The sequence below is a fragment of the Caloenas nicobarica genome, chromosome 13, assembly GCF_036013445.1.
Source record: "Caloenas nicobarica isolate bCalNic1 chromosome 13, bCalNic1.hap1, whole genome shotgun sequence".
In the NCBI taxonomy this organism is placed as follows: domain Eukaryota; kingdom Metazoa; phylum Chordata; class Aves; order Columbiformes; family Columbidae; genus Caloenas; species Caloenas nicobarica.
The window spans coordinates 20183049-20204136 of NC_088257.1; the positions used below are offsets into that span (position 1 = coordinate 20183049).

The following is a 21088-nucleotide window of genomic DNA, read 5'->3' on the forward strand; positions in this document are numbered from 1 at the left end:
CCAACTATAACCTAAATCTAGCACTAAACCCCACATGGGGCAAGGGAGGGGGATCTGGTTGGTCTAGGGCATATTTTAAAAGACACAATATTGAATTAAATAGCTGCAACAAATAGCCCCTCTCAAAACCTCCAGTGAAGGAAACGCAAGCCACACGTAAGTATGTGTTAATTGAGTCAGATGCTAATTTTCCAGTTTACCTTCTGCTTGGTCAAAGCTTTAGGAAATATTCATTGGAATAAAAAGTATCGAATTTAACTCCTGCTGTTGAAAAATGCCAGTGTGGATTCCCCTGCTCTCAGCCCTTCATCACCCCGTGCAAGATTTCTTCCTTGTGGGAACAACGAGGGAGGAGGAGGAAGACGGTATTAAGGAAAAGGAGGAATTACACAATCAGCAATGAAGTTTGTACTGGGGAAACTACCCCAAACATATCTGTCTGCCCTCATATAAAAGATGAATATGCATTAAAAAAAACACTGCTCAGCGAGGGGAAAGAAGTGTGAACAGCAAAAATATGTACATGAGTTTTAAATAATTTTTTTTAATTGTTGAGGCAGTAATACTTGGTTCATGGAACTGCAATATACAGAGAGGTGAAATAAATAGCTTATATATATATAATATATATAATATAGCTGGTTTTAAAATATTCCCTTATCATTGGTGTACTAGGTCATCTTGTAGTCACTTGAATGTAGTTAGCAGCATTCTCCAGAACTGAGCATAATGCAGGATCACGGAGCCGTGACACCTTATGTCGTCAGAAAGGTTACAGAAGATCGATGTGTTGAGAACTCCACGGAAACTCAATCACTGCGGCACACACCATCTTGTCTCGGGCCGGCGTGCAGCAGACAATAAATAGATTACTGCAAAACTGGCACTTTTTGGGGCAGGGTCTCAGTAACTTTGGGAAAGAACTTTGGTTTTCTTTGGTTTTATTTTTTTAATTTTTAATAATTACTTTTTTTTTTTTTTCCCTCTGGGGATATGCTTGAAAAGATGTCCTTTCCAAAAAAGCGAAATAAGCACCTGTGTGTCATCAACGACAAGAAGTCAATTTAAATAGAGCAGTTCATTTTGTTTTTCAAGTCACAATAAATCCCTAACAGCTTTTCCCCAGCGTTTGCCATCTAGTCTTTTATTAATTTTTTTTATTTTTATTTTTTTTTAAACACAATGTACAAAAATAGAGCTTCTTCCTTATTTTTAATGTAAAAATATTCCTCTGGTGCAGTTTTTTTTTTCTTTTTTTTGTGGTTTATTATTGTGACACTTTTTTGTCTATTTTTAACTGGGGTTGGTGGGTCGTATTCTCTTAGTCCTCTTGGTGACCGTTGTGTACTTGAAAGGTTTCTGTATCTCCACTTGCCCCTTTGGGTATCTCTTCATAAAATGTACATCTTGCTGGTTTTCCCGGGTCTTGGGCCCTTTCCGTGGCCTCCCTTTTTTGGTGAATCCAACATACCAGCCTGAATATTTTGCTGACATCAGTGCCGTATAGTTGTTTTCTAGGACTTTTTCAATGAAGACACACTCCTTGCTGGTGCCATCAGGCTGAAAAAAGGAAAAAAAGAAAGAATTCATTATCCAAATGCAAGCTCAGTGACCAAAACCCAATTTGGCACAAATAAAATCATCACATCTGGACCTTGTTTTTGGTTCAAACACTGTTAATAGGAACCGTAACAAACATCAGCTTAAATAGAAATGGTTTTTTAAAAAAAGCACGAAAGCATGAGGTCATAATTTCTTTTTTTTTTTTTAAACACTGCTATCCAAGGAGAGTAAGATTTTTCAAAGACAACAGTTAAGTTTATCCAGTCCAACTCCTTCGATTGCAAGCAAAGCAAGACATTTAGCTTTGTTTTTTCCATTAGGAAAGGAGGATGAATTGAACTTGTGCCAGGGAAACATCATACTTAAACAGGAATAAAATTTAAAAAATCAGAAACTCATACGGGTCAAAAAGCATTGTTGCTTGTACCACTTACTTTTGGTATGTTTTCCGAAATACCTTGTGGGCTTGCATCCCTAACTACTCCAATCCCACTAAAACCATTACAAGCCTCAGTCTAAGCCTTCCCAGTGCTTTGGAAACTCTTGCTGCAGCATCCCAGGTGTGACGCCCGGCCAAGGAACCGCGCGCGGAGCTCCAGGGACGAGCCGAGCGGTGCCAAAGGGTCCCCAGCCCACTCCAGTCCCCAACCCCAGCCGGTGATTTCGGAGCCGCATCAAACACCCAGGGCTCAGCTCCTGCTCGCACCCCTGAGCGGCACCTGTGGCACAAAGGGATGTTCCCAGGCCGGAGCATCTCCCTGGACAGGCTGGCATCCCACCTGTGTCCCCATGCCACTGCAGCAGTGTCCTCAGCAACCAGACCCACCCCAAGTCAAGTCTGTTTCGCCCATGATGGTAACTGGGGAGTGATCTCCCTGTCCTTATCTCAACCCATGAGCCTCCTGTTATATTTTCTCTCCTTTGTCCAGCTGAGGAGGGCAGTGACAGAGCAGCTTTGGTAGGCACCTGATGTCCAACCAGGCTCAACTCACCACACAGGATTCCTCTCAGCTTGGAGATCTAGACTAACAGACCCAGAGCTCGATTCTGGACACGGATAAGGACAGTACAGAGCATCACACAGGACTCAATCTAGTGCTCGGCAAAGCCAAAGGAAGGATTTCCATCATAGTATCAGCCCAGTTCAACTCCACACTGAAGTCAAATCATGAGCTTTTCAGTACTGCAGGCCTATGCTTACTGCTATGCTTACTATTCAACTCTCTCCATGCAAACTAAACAGTATCAGATGCTCTGATGGAGCTGCAAGATGGGAACCATCAGGTGCAACAACCCAAGCTGGAGTCACACAGGCAACAAGAGGGGAAAAGCATCATCATCGCCAGCCTCCTGGACCAGCCATCCCTCCCTGGCTTAACACCTTTAGCAGAGCTTCAATTCTATCGGTGCAACAATGTGTGATGTTTACCCTAAAACCATTCATGCACCATCCTACCCAAAGGGTTTCATTACCACAAGTAGGTCCCATTAAGAGGGTGGGGAGATTACAGCAACTTCTGTATCAAGAATGTTAATCAAGCATCTGTGATCCCTATACGTGCCCCCTATACATGGGCAAAACCAGCTCTGCCATAGGACTGGCAATCTCCACACCGGGCTAGGCACAAAGGTCCAAATTTTATCATCGACAGTTGGAAGCTCACAAACACTTTAATGAATGGCAGAACTGGGCAAAGCTCGGCAGTTGCAGTTCCTGGGGGGGTCGTTCTCCAAGCCCTGGGTTTGATCAAAGCCACATGAGTGGGGAAGGGGGAAATCAGTTGACACCACAGGGTTCCGCCAGGTTTCAATGGGAAGCCATAAAACCAGCCCCAGCTTTCTCAGGGCTCAGCCCACTACAAACCCTTCTCCAATGAATGGAGAATTTTTAAACAATACCATGGCTGAGTTTCAAATCCACCCAAATCCAGGTGCTGATGAACCGACCGGATCCGGACCGCAGGGGGAGCAGGTAATTGAAGGGCCGTTTCCCCCACATTCGTGGAAAGGTCCTGGATTTGAGCCCTGATCTTGTTGTTAGGAGAATTAAGGCATTTTCATGCAATTTAGGAGGTTTCCACTTGTCCTGCAATGTCAGGTTCTCATGGAAAATGAAGACCGGAATGAAAAGAAAGCGTGCATGTAGGAGGGGGAAGTTATTCTATTAATAACAAAAAAGTATTTACTTATACCTTCAAATTTGCCGACAGAGCCTAAGATGGAGACAGGAAGTGGAGGAATAACAAGGTGCAACTTCGGGCCAACCTCAGGGCTAATTTGAAGTAAACAAGGTGCATGAGATAAAAGAACTTCGTTCTGGAAGAGGAAGAGCTAAATGATTTGATAACATGAAATTACAGTAACATTTACAAGTACCTCAAGATAAATCAGGATAAGGACCTCGCCTCCCCAAACAGAGCATTCCTGTACGTGCTAAGACACATCAGAGACAGACAAATTATTTTCAAATACTTACAAGTTGATTTTACAGCATCTGTTCTAATCCTCAACAGAATAAATCACTTGCATACATTATTTACACCAAAGAGAGCTGGACCCATGGTAATCTATTAGGGGAAAGTGCAATTTATAAGGGTTTTCAATAATTCTTAAGTGTGACCTTGTTTTCACTAGGTGCCCATCACTTAAGGTCAAATCACGTCCCTGTTTAAATGACAGCAAAACACTCATTGGATCTGTCGCCCATCCTCTTGCTCCTCCAAAGAGAGAAGGATGGAAGAGGGACGGTAGACGGCTTTGGCCAAGCATCACTCCCTGCTCCAGCCTCCCCAGGAGCTCCCGGTGCGAGCTCCCGGTGCAAGCGCCCGCTGCCGATCCAGGGCTGCACCCTCCGCGCCAGCCGGGAGATGCTGCCAAGCCACATTGCACACATACTTAGCTGTCAGGATGCACTTTGCAGAGCACTCGCCCTTCAAAACATGAAGATTTTATGTTCTGAACTGGTTCTTTAAATAAAGCCAAGTTCTTGAGCACCGGGAGCTGTGCAGGAGCCACCTGGCCCGGCGCGATGGCGCTGCCGCGTGTTGGGGGAGGATCCGCACCCAGCCCCACGTCCTCATCACACCCCCAGAGCAGGGCAGGCACAAGGGCTTTGTGGCCCTGGGATGTCCCACGCTCGCTCAGGGAACAAGCTGCTCCCGCATTTTGCTCACCACCATCCCATAGGCAACATCTCCAGCCAAGCTCCCTGCTTGGAGCAGGGTGAGAGCTGTCGCAGAGGCACAGCTTTGCTCCTGTGAGAGTCATGGGCTCTCTTCAAGTCAGCACCTCCTTGGACCTGTGATGAGCCACCTCCAAATCACCAGTTTTGCTCCTGGGAGCTGCTGCCTGGCCGTGCAACAAGGCTGAGCCACCGCTGAGGTGACAGTCTGCAGCTCAGTTCTTTGCATAGAAATAATTCCGAAATAGGGTTAGAGCGGCAGCAGCCACCCAAGGCTCCCACTTGGGAGATATTTCGAGCACGGGACTGTTCATACACCACTGGCCAACTCCACATGGAGCTGGAGGAGCTGAGCTGGAGCCAGAGGCTCCCCGAGTGCCCCGAGCTTACTGAGGAGCAGCACCGGATTGTTTGTGCAGAGCATTTGGTGACAGGCTCTCTGGTATTAAACGTGAAACATGTCGAACTGACACTAAAAGAGAATTAAGTGCCAAAGCATTTGCTGCTTCTACAATTACACTCTGGAGTGCTTTGGTGCTCCTGCTCTCCTTTTTTTATGACCCAACTTGGTCTTATTGTAGTTTGGCTTTCTCGTTTTAAGTTCTCCAAATGGAAAGGATCAAAAGGCCCTTTGTTGTCATAGCAGGAGCGCTCCTCCGAGCGCGGCATTCCTGGCACGAACAGCTTGCTGCTCAGGGGGACCTCGCGGCTGCCTCTGTGCCACCAGCCCCAGCCAAAGCATTAGCAGGTGCAGCAGCCACCTCCGCCTTCTCCCCATTAGCCTGTCCCACTAAGCCACCTGAGCAGCTTTTTATGGGAAAGGGAGGCCAGGGTAGGTTTTCTCATTTATGCTTCACAAATCTGGCTCAGTGGGCACCGGTAAATCCAAACTTCACTCGGCTTTTACGGCAACAATAAGCTCACGCAAGCCGCTCGGGTAACACCGCGGTGCGGGGAGAGATGCCTCCAAGACTGAAAGGTTTCTCTGTTTGCAAAGACCAGGGCACAAATTAAGCCCTACAAGTGATGCTGTGTTAAGCTGTTGTTAGCTAAGCTTATGTAAAACGCTTCCTCCCCTCCTCAAGCGGTGCTGCAATTAGAAGCTCTCTGGGTCAGGCGACTGAATGCGCTGGTGATGTGCTGCAAATAACAAACACCGAACCGTAGGAAACACCACTGTGACAACCCAGGAATGCCAGCTTGACACAGGGCGCAGCAAGACTCAGCGGAGATGACTCTCCTGTCTAATTATCACCTCTCCGCAAGTTCAGCCCCTCAGGCTCAAAGTCAAATTGTGGAGATACCGGCTCTCCATACAAGCAGGATCGCTTCTCTCTGCAAGGAAAGCAAGCCCAGTCTTCCTAAAAATCCTGGAGCAGGGAAAGCTGCCACTGAAGCAAAAGGTTCCCAAGAGGTATGTGCACCTAGGTTTTTTGCAATGAAAAACCCTGAAAATGGACCTGTCCTTCATCCCTCCCTTCCCCTCCACAGACAGACAGACAGACAGACAGAGGAGGTTCCTGAGCACCCCATAGTGCTAGATCTCACGCCGCCCCCAGGCGCAAGGTCACCCACTGAGCTCAGCAATTATTTCAAAGGCTTGCTGCAAATTTCCCTCAGATACTGGCACTATCGATTCACACACTGCATTACACAGAAGAAATCCTGCCCTGTATTTCTTAAATTTCAGAGCAGTGACTATGTGCAAGTCTTGGGTTTTCAGGAGACGTGCGGGTCAGCAGTCCCAGTGAGCCACTCCTGAAGCACCCCAAGTTGAGGATCAAGGGCTGGTGTACTGATAACCCCCTATAAAGCTCTAAAGCTGTTTACACACTGTGTACCCCATGACATGGGATTTTCAGGAAGCGTATTACTTCTCTGTGCTTTTGCACAAGCTCAGAGCTCAGACTCACTCCACACGGCTTGGAAAACCCCAAGTTAGGGCAGGAATGAGTTAATGTCGCAGCTTTTCGCACTGTCACCTCACCCCCTTCACAGGTACACCTTTAAAAGGTAGGTCAGAAAGGGTGACAACGAGGTGGGTACAGCAGACACCAGAGCCACCAGAAATATTAATATTATCCCCTTGCAGCACAGCAAATCTGAGCGCTCCGGCTGCTGGCTTACCAGTCATCCCTGTGCACTTTACAGGCATTATCACAGAATCACAGAATCACAGAATGTTAGGGATTGGAAGGGACCTCGAAAGATCATCTAGTCCAATCCCCCTGCCAGAGCAGGAACACCTAGGTGAGGTTACACAGGAAGGCATCCAGGCGGGTTTTGAATGTCTCCAGAGAAGGAGTATTATAGGGGCAGATCCATCATAAGCATCCTGATGTTCAGCATCTTGGATTTATGGCAAGGCATCCTCATCACAGAGACACCTCTTGACCCAAATGCACATTCTTGCTCCTCTTAGAAAATCAGGGAAGCTGCATCTGTAACTGTCAAGAGTTACTCAGCTTCATGCGCGTTTCCTCCAGTTCTCTGGCCTCTGAACCTGCACAATCCTCCGAGGGAAATACTGAGCAGTCATGATGGGCAGTTCAATAAAAGTGTCTGCCAGCACAGCATAGACGTTAATTATGTCTACAAGACATCTAAGTGCATTCATGAAACCAGGGAAGAAATACAAAACCCATGCAGGGGAGATTGTATGAAGAAAGGGTACATCTCCACTCAGAGACCCAGTTTCAAAGCAGCGTTGCCCATTTTTGCACCCACCTGCCCATATGCACTGGGGGTACATCCCAAAAAATGGGCATAGCCTTGCATGTGTGAGATGGGACCTACAGGCTTCGCAAAGCCCTGTCCCTGTTTGTGCTGGACACAGAACAAGCTGCAAGAACCAAGGAACGAAGAGAAGCATTTAAAAATTTTGTTTCCTTCTACCTTTCATTCAAAAATTCCACATTTCTAATAATACCTGTTCGGTAACCCTCACACTGCTCTGGAAGAGCATTTTGTCCCAGGAGGAACAGGCGGATACAGAGATCAAAAGGGGGTTTGTAGGGATGAAGCAAGCCAGGCTGAGGCTACACCAGCACATGTCTCCTAACCGGCTCCTTCCATCACAGGCACAGTTACTGCCAGCAGGACGGCACATATCCCTAATTAGAGAAAACAAGGTTGGCTGCAGCTGGGAAAATGTACATTCATTTAATTGAAATTCCTAACTGCTTCTCAGAGAACTATGTGTACTTACTATTAATGATAGGAGACATCAATCACTTCTTAAACGACATTTACGAAACCAATAGAAAATTTAGGAAAATTCTATTTAAGTCAAAACTGTGGGTTTCTTGCAATTGGAAGGTACTGCTTCAGGAGATGTGAAGCAACAGGCAGGTTTCAGACATGACATCTGAGCAGATCTAAGACATCTACCATTACCTACACCTACCTGATCCAGTTGCACATATGCTTCTACGTACTAACTACAGTTAAGAGCCGGGAAGGCATTTTTACCCACCCATACAAAGCACAACCTGCTGGGTAAATGCACTGATGGGTTTGCTGTGTTTCCTTTTACACTAGGCATTTTCAGCCTCCACCGACACTCACAGGCCAGTCCTGAACCTTCTATAAAAGCCAAATAAGAGCAGCAGCATATTCTGCTTAAATTCCTTATATAGGGACCTATGGCACTAGAGAAAAAAGAAAAAAGTTTAAAACTTCAGGTCTAGATGACAAGTGGAGCAAGAACACGGGACTCTAACAGTTGCTGACCTCATAGCAGGTCTGGTAAAGCCCAGGTTTATACACATTAAACAAACATACACACTGAATTTAAAGTTATCATTTCAAACTAGTGTGATCTCATGCAGCTGGCATTCTGGTAGTGACACTTGCTTCCCCAGACCAAATTTAAATCAGTGGAATTTAGGACCAAGAAAAGTCATTGATTGTCTGCAGGATGGCATTAGCTCTCTTCATGTCAAATTATATGACTAATAAAAAAAGAGAAATCCATGACCAAATCAAGTGCCATCCATAAAAAATGATCATCAAGAATTGTTCCAGCCTGCGAATGACAAATTTCCTTCTGTGTACAACAAGTGCAAGGCTTTTGAGACTTGTCCTCCTTTAGGAAAGGAGGACATTGAAGTGGCCGTATCAAATGGACTATCTCTTGCTGCTGTTGGAGCACAGGTTCTATTCTCCACTTCAAAATTAGCCTTCATTCTCACTTCATCTCCAAAACCAAATTGAGCATCAAGTAGAAACAGTCTTTGAAGAGCAGGATCCACCTAAATGTGCATCTCACCTGCATCCAGCTGAGGAAGCCAAGGCTGCACTGCTTGTTGCTCGCTGCGAGTTAAATACATGCATGTATTTGCAAAGTAACACTTAGAAGAAACATCACCCTCACCTTAAGGATGTCCAATACCAAGAAAAATTGCACTTGGGAGATAAGATGCTCTGAGGAAAGCAATTAAATTCAACTTGATACAAGTGTCAGCACAAGATACATACAGCACATCCTCTCTGCCTAAACAGATTGAGGCATGACCGGGGCTCGGGGATCCCCTCTCAACAACCGTACTTAACATTTAACCTTAGCGAACTGAAATATTCCAACACGACACACAGCCGCAGCCACCAAGAAACACAGGGGACAGGACATTAGCAGCTTTACGGTGACACTTGCTCCTTGAACACAGAAAGGATTAAATTAAATTGACACATAGCTTTCAAGAAGGTGGCAATTTTTTTCCCTAGAAAGGGATATAGAGCTTCCAGCCACAGGGTAAGAAAAAGATTTAGAGGCCAAGCTTGGTCTGCAACATGAACCTTGACTTTGCAAAACTCTGGTTTGAGCAAGAGAAGTGGTGCTCGTTAGGAATTACCAATTGAAGTTTGCGAAAGAGGAATCACAAGAAATCCATCAACCTGTCACACAGCTCTCTGGTGACCAGACACAGCCCAGAGATGGAGTCCAACACTCACATCCGCAGCTCTGTGACTCCCTCGCATGAAGAAATGTATTTTTAAAACAAAAGGACCTTTCGCTTTATTTTAGAGCAAACACGTAAAGCATTGTGGCTGTGCTGAGAAGCTTAAGTTAACTGGAGATGTTCATATATCGCTAAAACATGATTACAAGGACATCTTGACCACCTGGCCTGGCCCACGAAATGATGTATTAAGCACCAGATGTTCCCTGCTTGCAGGGTTCACAGCTCACGTCATGCACAGCTCCTCTACCCCTAGTTTGGTTAAAGCCAAACCTCCTGTCCTTGCCCAGCCTGAGAGGATCAGCATCCACCCGGGGCGCTTAGGAGATTGCCAAGAACTGACGGTAGCACAGAACGACTTAGCATAGACCTTAAATATTCACATTATTCTTATATAAGATGCTGGGTGACATCCAATGAACACTGTAAACGCGTGTTGTGACAGGACAAGGGGTGATGGTTTTAAACTATAGGAGGGAGATTCAGGCCGGACACGAGGAAGGAATTGTTGCCCCGAGGGTGGTGAGAGCCTGGCCCAGGTTGGCCAGAGAGGTGGTGGATGAACCATCCCTGGAGACATCCCAGGCCAGGCTGGATGGGGCTCTGAGCAACCTGAGCTGGTGCAGATGTCCCTGCTCATGGCAGGGGGGGCACTGGGGGAGCTGGGAACATCCCTTCCAATCCAAACTATTCTGTGATTCTACCTGGCAAAGCAGCTAAATACGAACCCAACCCCAGCGGCACAGTGTGGGTTTTAATGTGCTTAATGACGCACTTCATACGAAACCCATGACTTAAATCCATCAGACAATGCAGGTGAAGTGACTCGCAGCACTAACAACTCATCAGCAAAGGGAGGACGCTGGTAAATCGCCCATGTGGTGGCACGAGCCTCTCTCCCCATTCCGTGCCACAAACACCACGGTCCTCTGGCTCAGCCCTTAGGGCTCTGGCATTCGAACGTATACCCCCCCGACAAGGCCATGATCTGGGAAGAACTGATACAAAGTCCAACCATTTGTGAAATAAAAGGGTCTTCTCCATGTGAGCAGGTTTCTTCCACCTTCTCAACCTCCTGTGCAATGTGTGAGCTCCAGCACCACCCGTGTCCTCCAGCTGTCCCCATTCCCTCTGCAAACTCTCTCGTCTCCCCTTTCCGAGCCTTGAGGTCATCCAGGGTTTATCTGTAGCCACCAAAACGCTCTCCCTCCACACGGAACTTCCAAATGACCTCTACTCTCCCTGCACCACTGAGATCAGCCACCTGCTGCCCACCGCAAAACACCTAAACCTCTTCCACAAAATTCAGTCCCCACATTTATGGCATTTTCCCCTCTCCTCCCTGCCCCCAGAGAGACTTCTGTGCAAAACACTGCTGTAAACAAACCTTCCCAAATGCAGAACCAGGAAAAGGCCTACTGCTCATAGCAAATATTAACACTGCAAAGGTCCAGCGAGCTCCTGCCATGCTGAAGGAACCACCGCGGCGTGGGAGCCCATCCACACTTGTGCCAAGGCAGCCCCAGCGCAATAAACACTGCAAAGCAGTTTCCCTGGGCTCAACTATAAACAGCTTTTTGTGGATCATTACACGGTTGTGCCATCCAAAGCGAGGACTCCTGGAAAAGCCGGGTAACACCCAAGATGCAAAATGACAAATTATTGTGTCCACATACCCTGCAACCATCAATACCAACATCCCTATCGTGACATCTAGCAACCCCTCCTTGGGGAATTCTGACACATTTCCAGCCTTGTACAGATTTGGAAATGCAACAAGTGAACCAGATGATACAAATTCCACCAGCATCCACAGAAGTTTGAATGTGATGCTTCGGGTAGCCCAGAAATTGGAAAGGAGCAGCTGTAAAAGGTGGCAGCATTACCAAAAGCCTCATGGTATTTGGGAGCTGAGAATGGAGGAGGGTGATTGCTGATTTCAGCTTCCACTTCTGCTTTTAATTTCATGAGAATCTCAGCTTCTAAGTTTTCAGAACAATCATGCAAAATTTTTTACACGGGTTGCAGGAAAAAGCCTGATTAGATGAATGCAGAAAATTCTAATGGCTCAAACGAAAGAAAATTTTTTTGTTGTCTCATTGCTTTTAAGACCTTTGCAATCCTGCAGGCCTTGATTCATGATTTTCGGAGGCTTAAGGCTGGTTTCAGATCAGGTCCCTGTCCAAAGAATGACAGTTTCCAAGGTTGCTTGGCTCCAGATTCCACTGAAGGTGTTTATTTAGATGACTTAAACTAAAAAAAACTCACAAGGGAGTGAAATCCTGGGAACGGTTCACTTTAAAAAAGAACCAATCCCACCCTATATGAAGGACCAGACTACAGTCCAAAACAAGATCCAGCAAAAGCCATGTTAAGTTTTGCTTTCACGTGAGATGCCAAGTCAAAATACTTTATGGCTGAACATGTCACAAAGAGATCTGCAAAATATATGCTCTTAAACCTGACACCCCACTAATTCTGGTCATGTTTTTGTTGCAAATTCAGCATTCAGCCCCAGAAATTGTGAGGTTTTACAAGCCCCTTTCAAGCAACCCAAACACTGTGCAACTCCGGGAATAATTCTGGATAAGCACCAAAACCCTGAGAAACTCAGAGTTCTGCCCCAAATCCAAGATGCAGTTAGGCATGGTTTTAAAACATACAAGCTAAGGAGTGCAAACACCTCATCTGCTACATCCAAGTCTCAAGCTGCAAAGCCCTGAGTGCCCCTCTGCCCTTGGCACCTCCTGACATCTTCATGGCCCGTTTGGCGGTGGGGACAGCCCTGGCACACACAGGCGGCGGGGAATGCTCATGGCCAAAAGCCATGCAGGACTTGGGCACGGGAAGAGCATCAGGCTCGGAGCTCGTCCCCGAGTCTCCTTGTCTAAGGCTAACACAGACCCCTGGTTTTAAGCAAGGCTCTGTTTTCCCACCATCCATGTTTCATAAAATCATAGAATAGTTTGGGTTGGAAGGGACCTTCGAAGGTCATCTAGTCCAACACCCCTGCAAAGGCAGCTTTTCAAGAAAGCTCAACCTCAGCCTTGACCAAAGCCAACTGATGACAAAGCTGGTCCAGATACACAGATAAGGCTTTGGAAAAGCCACTTGGTGTCTCCAGCCCAGGTAAGTCCCCTTGTCCTACAAAGGGCAGCTCCCACTGACCCACCTGTAACACAACACGCTCCTTCTCCTCCAAGGCCAGATGTATTATAAAGGGCCAAGACCGCATGCATGGGCTGTAGCGAGCGCCTACACTCTTTGATGCTGTCAGAGATTTTCTTTAGCCAACTTTCCTGACTAAACACACACATGCTTCAAGAAAACCCCTATTTTAAAGCTGTAATGTAAACAACCCCAAATTATTACTATCCCCCAAAGGCTACTGCTGGCAGGCATCAGTGATAAAGCTCTGCCAGAGCAGTCTGGCATTTAGCAACAATTTGTTTGTTGTCCTGCAAAAATACAGAGAGCCTTGCCATATGGTATTAGCAACTTTCTGGTAACATTAAGAAATATATTGGCTTGGAAAGCAGTTATCACACCAGAAAAAAATCTTGAGTCTCAGAGGGAGGTCTCTGCTGTAAGTGGTATCGGTACAGCGGTGCTGGTCAGGAATGGGGAGAGGTGATGGTGTCCGTGTCACCTCCAGCCCCCAGCACAGGGGACATGTCCCTGGCATGGCCACGCTTTGGCTGGCAGAGCTTTTCTTCAGGAGCTGGACCAAGCTCAACGGCACAAACTCAGCAATGCTCATCTGTGCTTTGTGAGCACCGGGAGGGCTTCAGCGCTGCAGACACGGCGTCAACAAAGCTGTCCCCAGAAAGGCCCCAAGTTACCTGGCATCGAGCTGAAGCGATGCCTTGGCCACCCCAAATAGCCAAGGGATTCCTGCCTTTTACTGAACAGCTTCTTCCCCCTGTTCATATTAAGCATAAAGAGAAACACAAGCAAACTTATTAAAGTGCTTTTCCAAAAATAATGTGTATAAACTATAGTGATTTTCAGAGTGTGTGTATACCAGGTAACTGGTTGTTTTTTGAAAGATAACCCAAAGACAGATGGTGCAAGTCAGCATGTGGATTTGGTGGGAAATCACCTATTTTATAGCATCACACACTCTCAGGCTTGACTTCTTAGAAGGAGCTGAACTGCTGTAATGAGCAGGGACTTCTTAGGACACAACTTTACTTCTCTCTCTGTAGAGCTGGCAGGGATGATATCTGCGACGGACATCTTTCTGTCTATCGCTTTTCTAACTCTGCCCCTGTTTCTGGAGTTTTCCCTGTAGCCACATCCTACCTCAGAAGAAGAACTCGCCCACATTTAAGGTGGTGTGGGAGTCTCCTGCAGACTTGCAGTATCAAGATTACAGCCACACCACGTGGAGCAACATCACATGGGAGTAGAAAACACAACTAATGGTCACTATGCTGTCCCAATTCCACCCACACTCTGAGTCCCATCCCACCCTGAGGAGATGGCTTCAGCACCCACCACCTCCTCCTCCTGCCTGGAAGAGCTCAAGGAGTGACTTAACGCACTGAGAGATGGAGCCGTTCTCAAGATGCAACCAACAGAGAACAAGAGAGAGAACCAACAGGGAACAATATTGCTGCTGGATCTGGAAAAGATGTAATCCACCTAATCGCCACGAGAGTACATTAGTGGGATTGCTTGGAGCATCTTCTGAATAAATTTCTGGACGGAATCAAAGACCTGCTTAGCTCTCTCCCCGTTCTTCTCAAACCTGGGTTCCTTCCAGTCATTATTTACCTTTCCTGCTTCTCTGTCTTGCTCTGAAAACTGATGCTGCCCTCACTCTGGTCTGCAAAGAGCAGCCTCTCCTCCCTCCCTTGGCAGCTCTGCAGGAAGCCGAGGTCCGTTCTCCTCTGCCCTTGGTCAGCCCAGAAAAACAGGCCTGTTCATAGCTGGGAGTGCAAAACACTCCCGTTACAGATACCTGCTCCAACCCGAGCACTAGTGCTGATCAGGCTGCGATCCAGTGTGGCTGGGAGAGAACCAGGGAAATTCCCTAGTGAGAGTGCCTGCGGTTAGGAGATGCTCGGACCTCCATGTGGCAGCCACCAGCCCTAGCAGTGCCTAAAGGAAGGGGTAAGGCTTTGGTAAGCCTGGAATGGTGCCGACAGATGCAGTTTAAGCTCCACGGACATCGCTGCTCTGCTGATGAGGGGCTGGAACAACGCAAGGAAGGGAAATCTCTGCAGTGTCCTGAAGTTCTAGAGAGCAGGGATCTGCTGTAAGGACAGTGCAGCAAGAGCAGAGGTGGCCAAGCTAATTAACAGCCACCTGCTCACACCTCAGATTGCTGTTCCTTGCTCTGGAGACTTAAAAGACTTATCTTTGACAGCCTTTTACAAACATGAAGCCCCCTCTTTACTGACATCCTTATCGTAATGCACGAGATAAGAGAATCTGGGGCAGAGAGAAAAAACACAGGACTCACCAGGAGAACCATAGTTAGCTCCTCCAAAGAGACCATTAGCTCCTCTTCTCCCCTAACACTGAATTATTGCAAATATTCAGAGTTCTTGCCTTCTAGGTGGCCAGTCACACAGTACCTGTCACAAGTGGGCAAGTCACATTGTGCCTCCTCCTTGGAAGGAGAGCTGAACCTCTGAGTCCCCTTCTCCCCCACATTTGTAAGAAGCCCGAGATAAACAAACAGTAACGATAACTTTAAAAGAACATAAAAAAGCTTTCAACAAAAGGACTTCGTATTCCTGTTCTGAGTTTTCGTGTTTTAATCTCACTCCTTGTAATACAACTCCACCCTAAAGCTCGGTGGTCAGTAGAAAACTTCAGCAAAATCAGAAAACACAAGACGTACAATTTCTACATGCGTATACACAGAGGCAGCAAAAACCCACAGGCGAAAAAAAAAAATATGGTCAGAAGGAAAAAAGAAAACAAAACAAACAAACCAAAACCATTAAATCTTTCTTGAGCCTTCTTCAACACACCACCAAGAATCAATGAAGAAACACAATCCCATTTGTTTGCCACCTTTAACAGAAAAGTCACTCCCTGTACAACACCTGCCCTGCCTCCAGTTTTCCCCAGCAGCATGTAGGGTGTCAGGGACCTCAGCAGCTGCATGCTGTGACAATAAACAAAGTTAGAATCCTGCCCAAAACACCTCCAAGCCCTTTGGCCAACGTTGGCCAGGAACATGTGTGTAATGAGGGTGAAAACACAAAGTTTGGGGCTCCTGAGAAAGCTCCATCAGATGGTCTCTGCTCAGAAATTCTGGCATAGGCACAATTTCTGATAAATAAAGAAAAAGAAGCTGCTCTTCTCAGCCCTGGGGGTTATTCTGTCCACCTGCAACACAACTCACCCCACGGTAGGAGCGAGTCCCAGCTCTGGAGCTCCTGCATCCATCACCAGCTGAGAACAGCAACAACCTGCTCCAGTCTGTAAAACCCTTTGTAGGTGATTATGGGAACCAAAAAGGACTAAATTCAAAGCAGGTTTTCAACTGGGGGGGATCCAAAACTGCTGACTGAGGAGGAGAACAAAGCCAGATGGCATATGCTGGTATTGTCAGGGATTATGCAGTGTAAGGCAATGGGAAATGAGCTGAGAAAAAGACCTGGTTTGGTCCCACGGCTCCTCTCTTGCCAAATGAACATACCGGGGTGACCGTGAAACAATCAGTTTATGGGTTTCATTCCCCTCCACCCCCAGACTAAACTTAAATATTTGTATGAGCCCAGGCGTAACTTTCATCTCATGTTTTCCTTGGGGTTTACTAGCTGTTTAGAGCATTCAGGCTAAAAAGCATTCCCTCGAACTCTTGCCACAAAAAGAGCTGAAACTATGATACTAATTAAAACCACACTCTTTGGTATCAAGAAGACACACTACTATTTTCTTTTTTTTCTCAAGAGAAGCTGTTAATATGGGCTACACGTCTGGGACATTTTCTTTCCAAATGCCGTGCTCGGTACCCGCTCCTGCTCAGGTCAGCCGGTTTAGGAACTTGACAGTCTGGGGTGGGAAGGCTCACACTTACAAGAATACATTTCTTAATTTTTTTAGAACAAACCATTTGCCAACTTAAAGTAATGGAAAGCACATCAAGAGGAATAAAAAAAGCTTTACACTGCGTGAAAGGTAACAAGCTAAAGAACTGTCCTGCCTTGGTGCCCAGTGGGCCAAATCAAGGGCTGAATCTTGAAAAAAAATACTATGTATTTTGAAGAACAGCCTCTGGCTTTGCCAGGACACTCCTGGACACTCGGCGCAGACCAGGAAGGATGTGGGTTGCACTGTGTCCCCCCACTGATCCACCCCGGGGTTAGATGTAGTGAAGAAACGGTAAGATTTCATGCTCATTTTACCCCACCTAATTTGGATGCTTTTAAGGTCTCCATACCAGCACCTCATAAATGTTAAAAAAAAAAAAAAATTATCCTCATACCATTTCAGGGCAAAATGCTATTATCACATTGAAAGGATGGAAAACTAAGAAAAAAAAAAATCAAGGGCCAGGTTTGGGTTCAATGCAATATTCAAAAGCATCCATGTGCATCCTGAGAGGTCTAAGTCTGATTAAAAAAATCAATTTCCTTGTCCAAGTTCAAACGACAGTGCCTCATTCAGAGCAGCAATCGCACAGCAGACGTGCAGGAAGCAGAGAACCGGCTGCTTTGGTCCAAATCTCCCGCAGCACCGATGTCCAAGTCCTCGCCATGGGCAGCGGCTGCTGGTGAGAGATTTGAGCTTGGTCCTGCCAGAAGCATCTGCCCTGCTCGCCAGGAAAACTGAATGGTAGGAGGGACACTCCGGGGAAGGCACTTGTCCTGCAAGTGTCACTCTCAGGACCACAAAAGTAAATAATGCTTCATCAGAGCAATTTGGTTTGTGGTTTCTGTTTGGGAGCACGGCTTTCACTGTATTGACTCAAAACAAAACTCCACTTCCCTTTTTCAGCACCACAAAGATGCCAGATTTTAATTCCTGGCGGTGCAAAGTGCAAGCAGTGGAGGAGGGGGCCTTTGAGGGCTGAGATATTTTATTTTCTATTTAATTTTTGGTGATATTTTAGCTTTTAGCAAGCTCCTGTCTGGTTAGCGAGCTTCCAGCTTTGCCAACAACACAGAAGAACTGCCTAAGTTACAAAAACAAGTTAATACATAAAAAATATTACTTCAGCAAAGAAGTTAAGCTCAATGGGTGAACACGCTGTTAATTTGTTACATGCTTCCATTGTGTGGTGATCCAAAGTAATGAAATATTCCTGTAATGCTAGAAGTGTGAGGCCCAGCCCTGGTAGGACGTTGGGATTCCAGGATTAGCCCTGCCACAGCATCCCCTGGCTCAGCACCAAATGGAGCCAATCCCCCCAGCACCAACCCCCCCAGCACCAACCCCTCCAGCACAGCGCCCCACTCATCCTTTTATTGGGATTTTGCTCCAAAGAAAGAGCAAGTAACGAAGTTATTGTGGAGGCAGCCACAATACTGAGATGCTGAGACATCTCATGGCAATTTAATGCAACCGCAAAGCGCAAACCCATCCGCATCCCAAGCATCATCCGAGGATGCTGTGGCTGGTGCAGAGTTTGGCTTTATGGAGACGGGGGGGCTCGGAGGGGCAGGGGCTGTCTCCCAAACCCCACATCCCCTTGTCCTGCTTCTCATTTGAGGCTGACAGGCGAAGCTCAAACACATCATTACAGCCCCAAGGAGGCTGCTAAAGGTACCAATCACGTTACAAATGAATTAATAGGAAACACTTACCTTCCCCACGAGCTTGCCTTTCCTGTTCATGCAAAGGTAGAAGTCTGTCTCCTTCCCTTTGATCCGGACTTGGCTGCCAAAAGTGTCTGTTTCCACTAGAAGCTGGGCTTGTAAAGGAAGAAGAAAAAGAAAAAAAGCATTTACCAATGTGGTCCCATTAAGCCAGAGCGTGCAAAGCTCGTCAGCATGTTGTCCTATCTCCTCTACCTGACCCCCACCACGCTGGGATGCTCTGCAAGGAACCACCCAGGAGCTGAGCTCCAGGCCTGGTTCCAGGTGCAGATCGGACACATCTCCACTGACTCCTATGCAGACGTTCCAGATGTAATGTTAGTTTAGTACAAAATATGTATATACCTGTGTGTTACAGCAGTCTGCACCAACCCCACCACCGCATCGGCAATATAAAGCCAGATGCTCTCCTTCACGCTGCAGGAGGGTTATCAGAGAGTACAAACATGGATTTTAGTCTCATGAAAATAAAATATTAGCATGACAAGAATGAAAATCCTTTCCCCACAGCCAGCAGCACTCACACTCTTCACAGAAGCGGTCCAGCCACATGTTCATGGTGCAAAACATCGCCGTGACCTCCTGAACATCACCACAACAGCTAGCAGGGAGAAATTGGGTGCTGCTGGTTCTCTTTGATGAACACCCACCCTGTAGACATCCTCTGTGTGTTGAGTTATGTTCTTAGGAGGTCACCCACTCTCTGGCAGTCCAAAGAGCTCTAGCTGGGAGAAATATGGCCAATCTCACGGTGCCTCGCGTGTTTATTGAGGCCAGAGCTGGTTTACGGCATTGCCAGCAGCCATGGTAGAGGACGGATTTCTGCTGCACCTTCATAAACCTCCTGCCTCGACACAATTGTATTTGCAGAAGTTGCCGAGCTGCCACCCAGATGTTTAGGGTGCCATCATCATCTCAAAAACCTAGCCGCATCCAAATTCAGCATTTTATTTCATTTCTGATCTAAACACAAATTCCAGTCATGCTCAAGGTTCGGATTCCAGGAATTTCCCCAGAGAGGCAGGAGCAGGCAGACTGGACTGTTTGGTTCAGATTCATTCCCAATACAGAGAGGGAGAGAGGAGACATAGTCGAAACACAATGCAAGAATGTGTAAGTGTCAGCAAGTGCAAATCCACGGTCCTGCTCTGGAAATACTCACACTTGTACGACCCGAGCCTTGCCGCAGAAACACAGCTTTTGCCAAACTCTGGAGAATGTTTGATCTGCACTGCAAAAAGTCACATTCTTTTTGGAATTCATATTTCAAATTTTAAAACCCTCTAAGAGCAAATATGTTCGCTGTAAGGATTTACCATGGGGATAGAAATAGGAGTTTGTTTCATTTAAACACATTAATATTTTTCCCACTTGTAAAGTCAGCTTTTGGCTTCTGCAGCGCTGCAAATATCACAAACCTTTAACTCACAAGGGCCCTAAGCGGAGTTTTTCCTTTGCAGCTCAGTCACATATGCAAGCTCAGGGTTTTCCAGTTACTAGCTGTTTACATTTATTTAGATATATTTGTTAAACCTGTTATCACAGGGGATATTTAAAGAATAACTTCTTTCTGACAGCAAATGGGATAATGCCTCTATTATCAGAGAATATTACTTGCAATCATGCATAAATAGGGATATTTATCTAAGTCTTTCAGAAATGCATAATGTTTTTGGGTATCTGCAAAGGAGAGCAGCTTTCCAGCGACAGTGGGTGCTGCAGGATTTCCCTCCACACCCCCGTGGTGGCATTGAAGCAGTGACCATCCACATACATCAGTGAGGAAGGGCCACACCAACCAGAAATGTCCCATCGTAGTAAGGATATAAAGATGAGCAGAGTCAGGATGGGGGAGGATGGCACAGGGTCAGAGACAGGTCTTCAAGGGGAAGATGTGCAACATGGAAGATGTGCAACACGGTACATAACCTGGTGAACATCCACTGCTTCAGGAAGTTCAGGGAGGCTGCTCAGATGCAACACAGTGTTAACGAACCAGGGCACAGCCAGAGGTAGGACTATCTTTAAAGAGGGCATTGGGAAAGGTCTTCTCAAATGAGCAAGGGCATTAGAGAGGACTAATGGTCAACCTCAGCTGGGAGGAGTAGCAGCCCACACACGAGAGCAGGTTACAGAGCCAGCACAAGAGGTCCCAAAGATTGACCAAAGAACCACGGACAACACTCCGAGTGCCAAGGAGTTGCCCACAGATCTGCAGTACCGAACCCACCCAGGCACTCAAATGGACCCAGAACCACCCACTGAAGGGGTCAAGTCACCCACTGAGGGCTCCACAGCTTCCACACGGGCAAGAACAGGACATGGCAAGTTCCCGTCCAAGCTGCAAGGCATTCCCTGGCCCTTCCAGTCTCAGTGCTGCAACTGAAAATTCTAAGAATAATGCTGAATATCAGGTATGGGTTTTGGCCAGCCAAAGCAGAAGCTAACATTGCTAAAGCACTCCAAAGCAGTAGCCTTGATCTGCGGTCCTGCCAGACAGTCGGCAACCAGCATCTCTCCAGCGCGGGTCCCGTCAGATGGACAAACACGGGGCACGCCAGCTCGTCTTCCCCACCCCCTCGCTCTGCAGCCAGTATGAG

The 21088-nt window shown here is 46.7% G+C and overlaps 1 protein-coding gene across 1 annotated transcript in view; it reads right to left on the reverse strand.

Moving 5' to 3' along the window:
- Window positions 1-562: 562 nt before the first annotated feature.
- FGF18 (fibroblast growth factor 18) overlaps window positions 563-21088 on the reverse strand; it is a 51652-nt gene continuing 31126 nt past the window's right edge. Inside the window, exons 3-4 of the mRNA XM_065643823.1 lie at window positions 18477-18583; window positions 563-1560 (exon numbers count right to left, since the gene is read on the reverse strand). Coding sequence (XP_065499895.1) covers window positions 1294-1560; window positions 18477-18583 — 374 coding nt within the window. The 3' untranslated portion in view covers window positions 563-1293. The remainder of the gene's footprint in view (window positions 1561-18476; window positions 18584-21088) is intronic.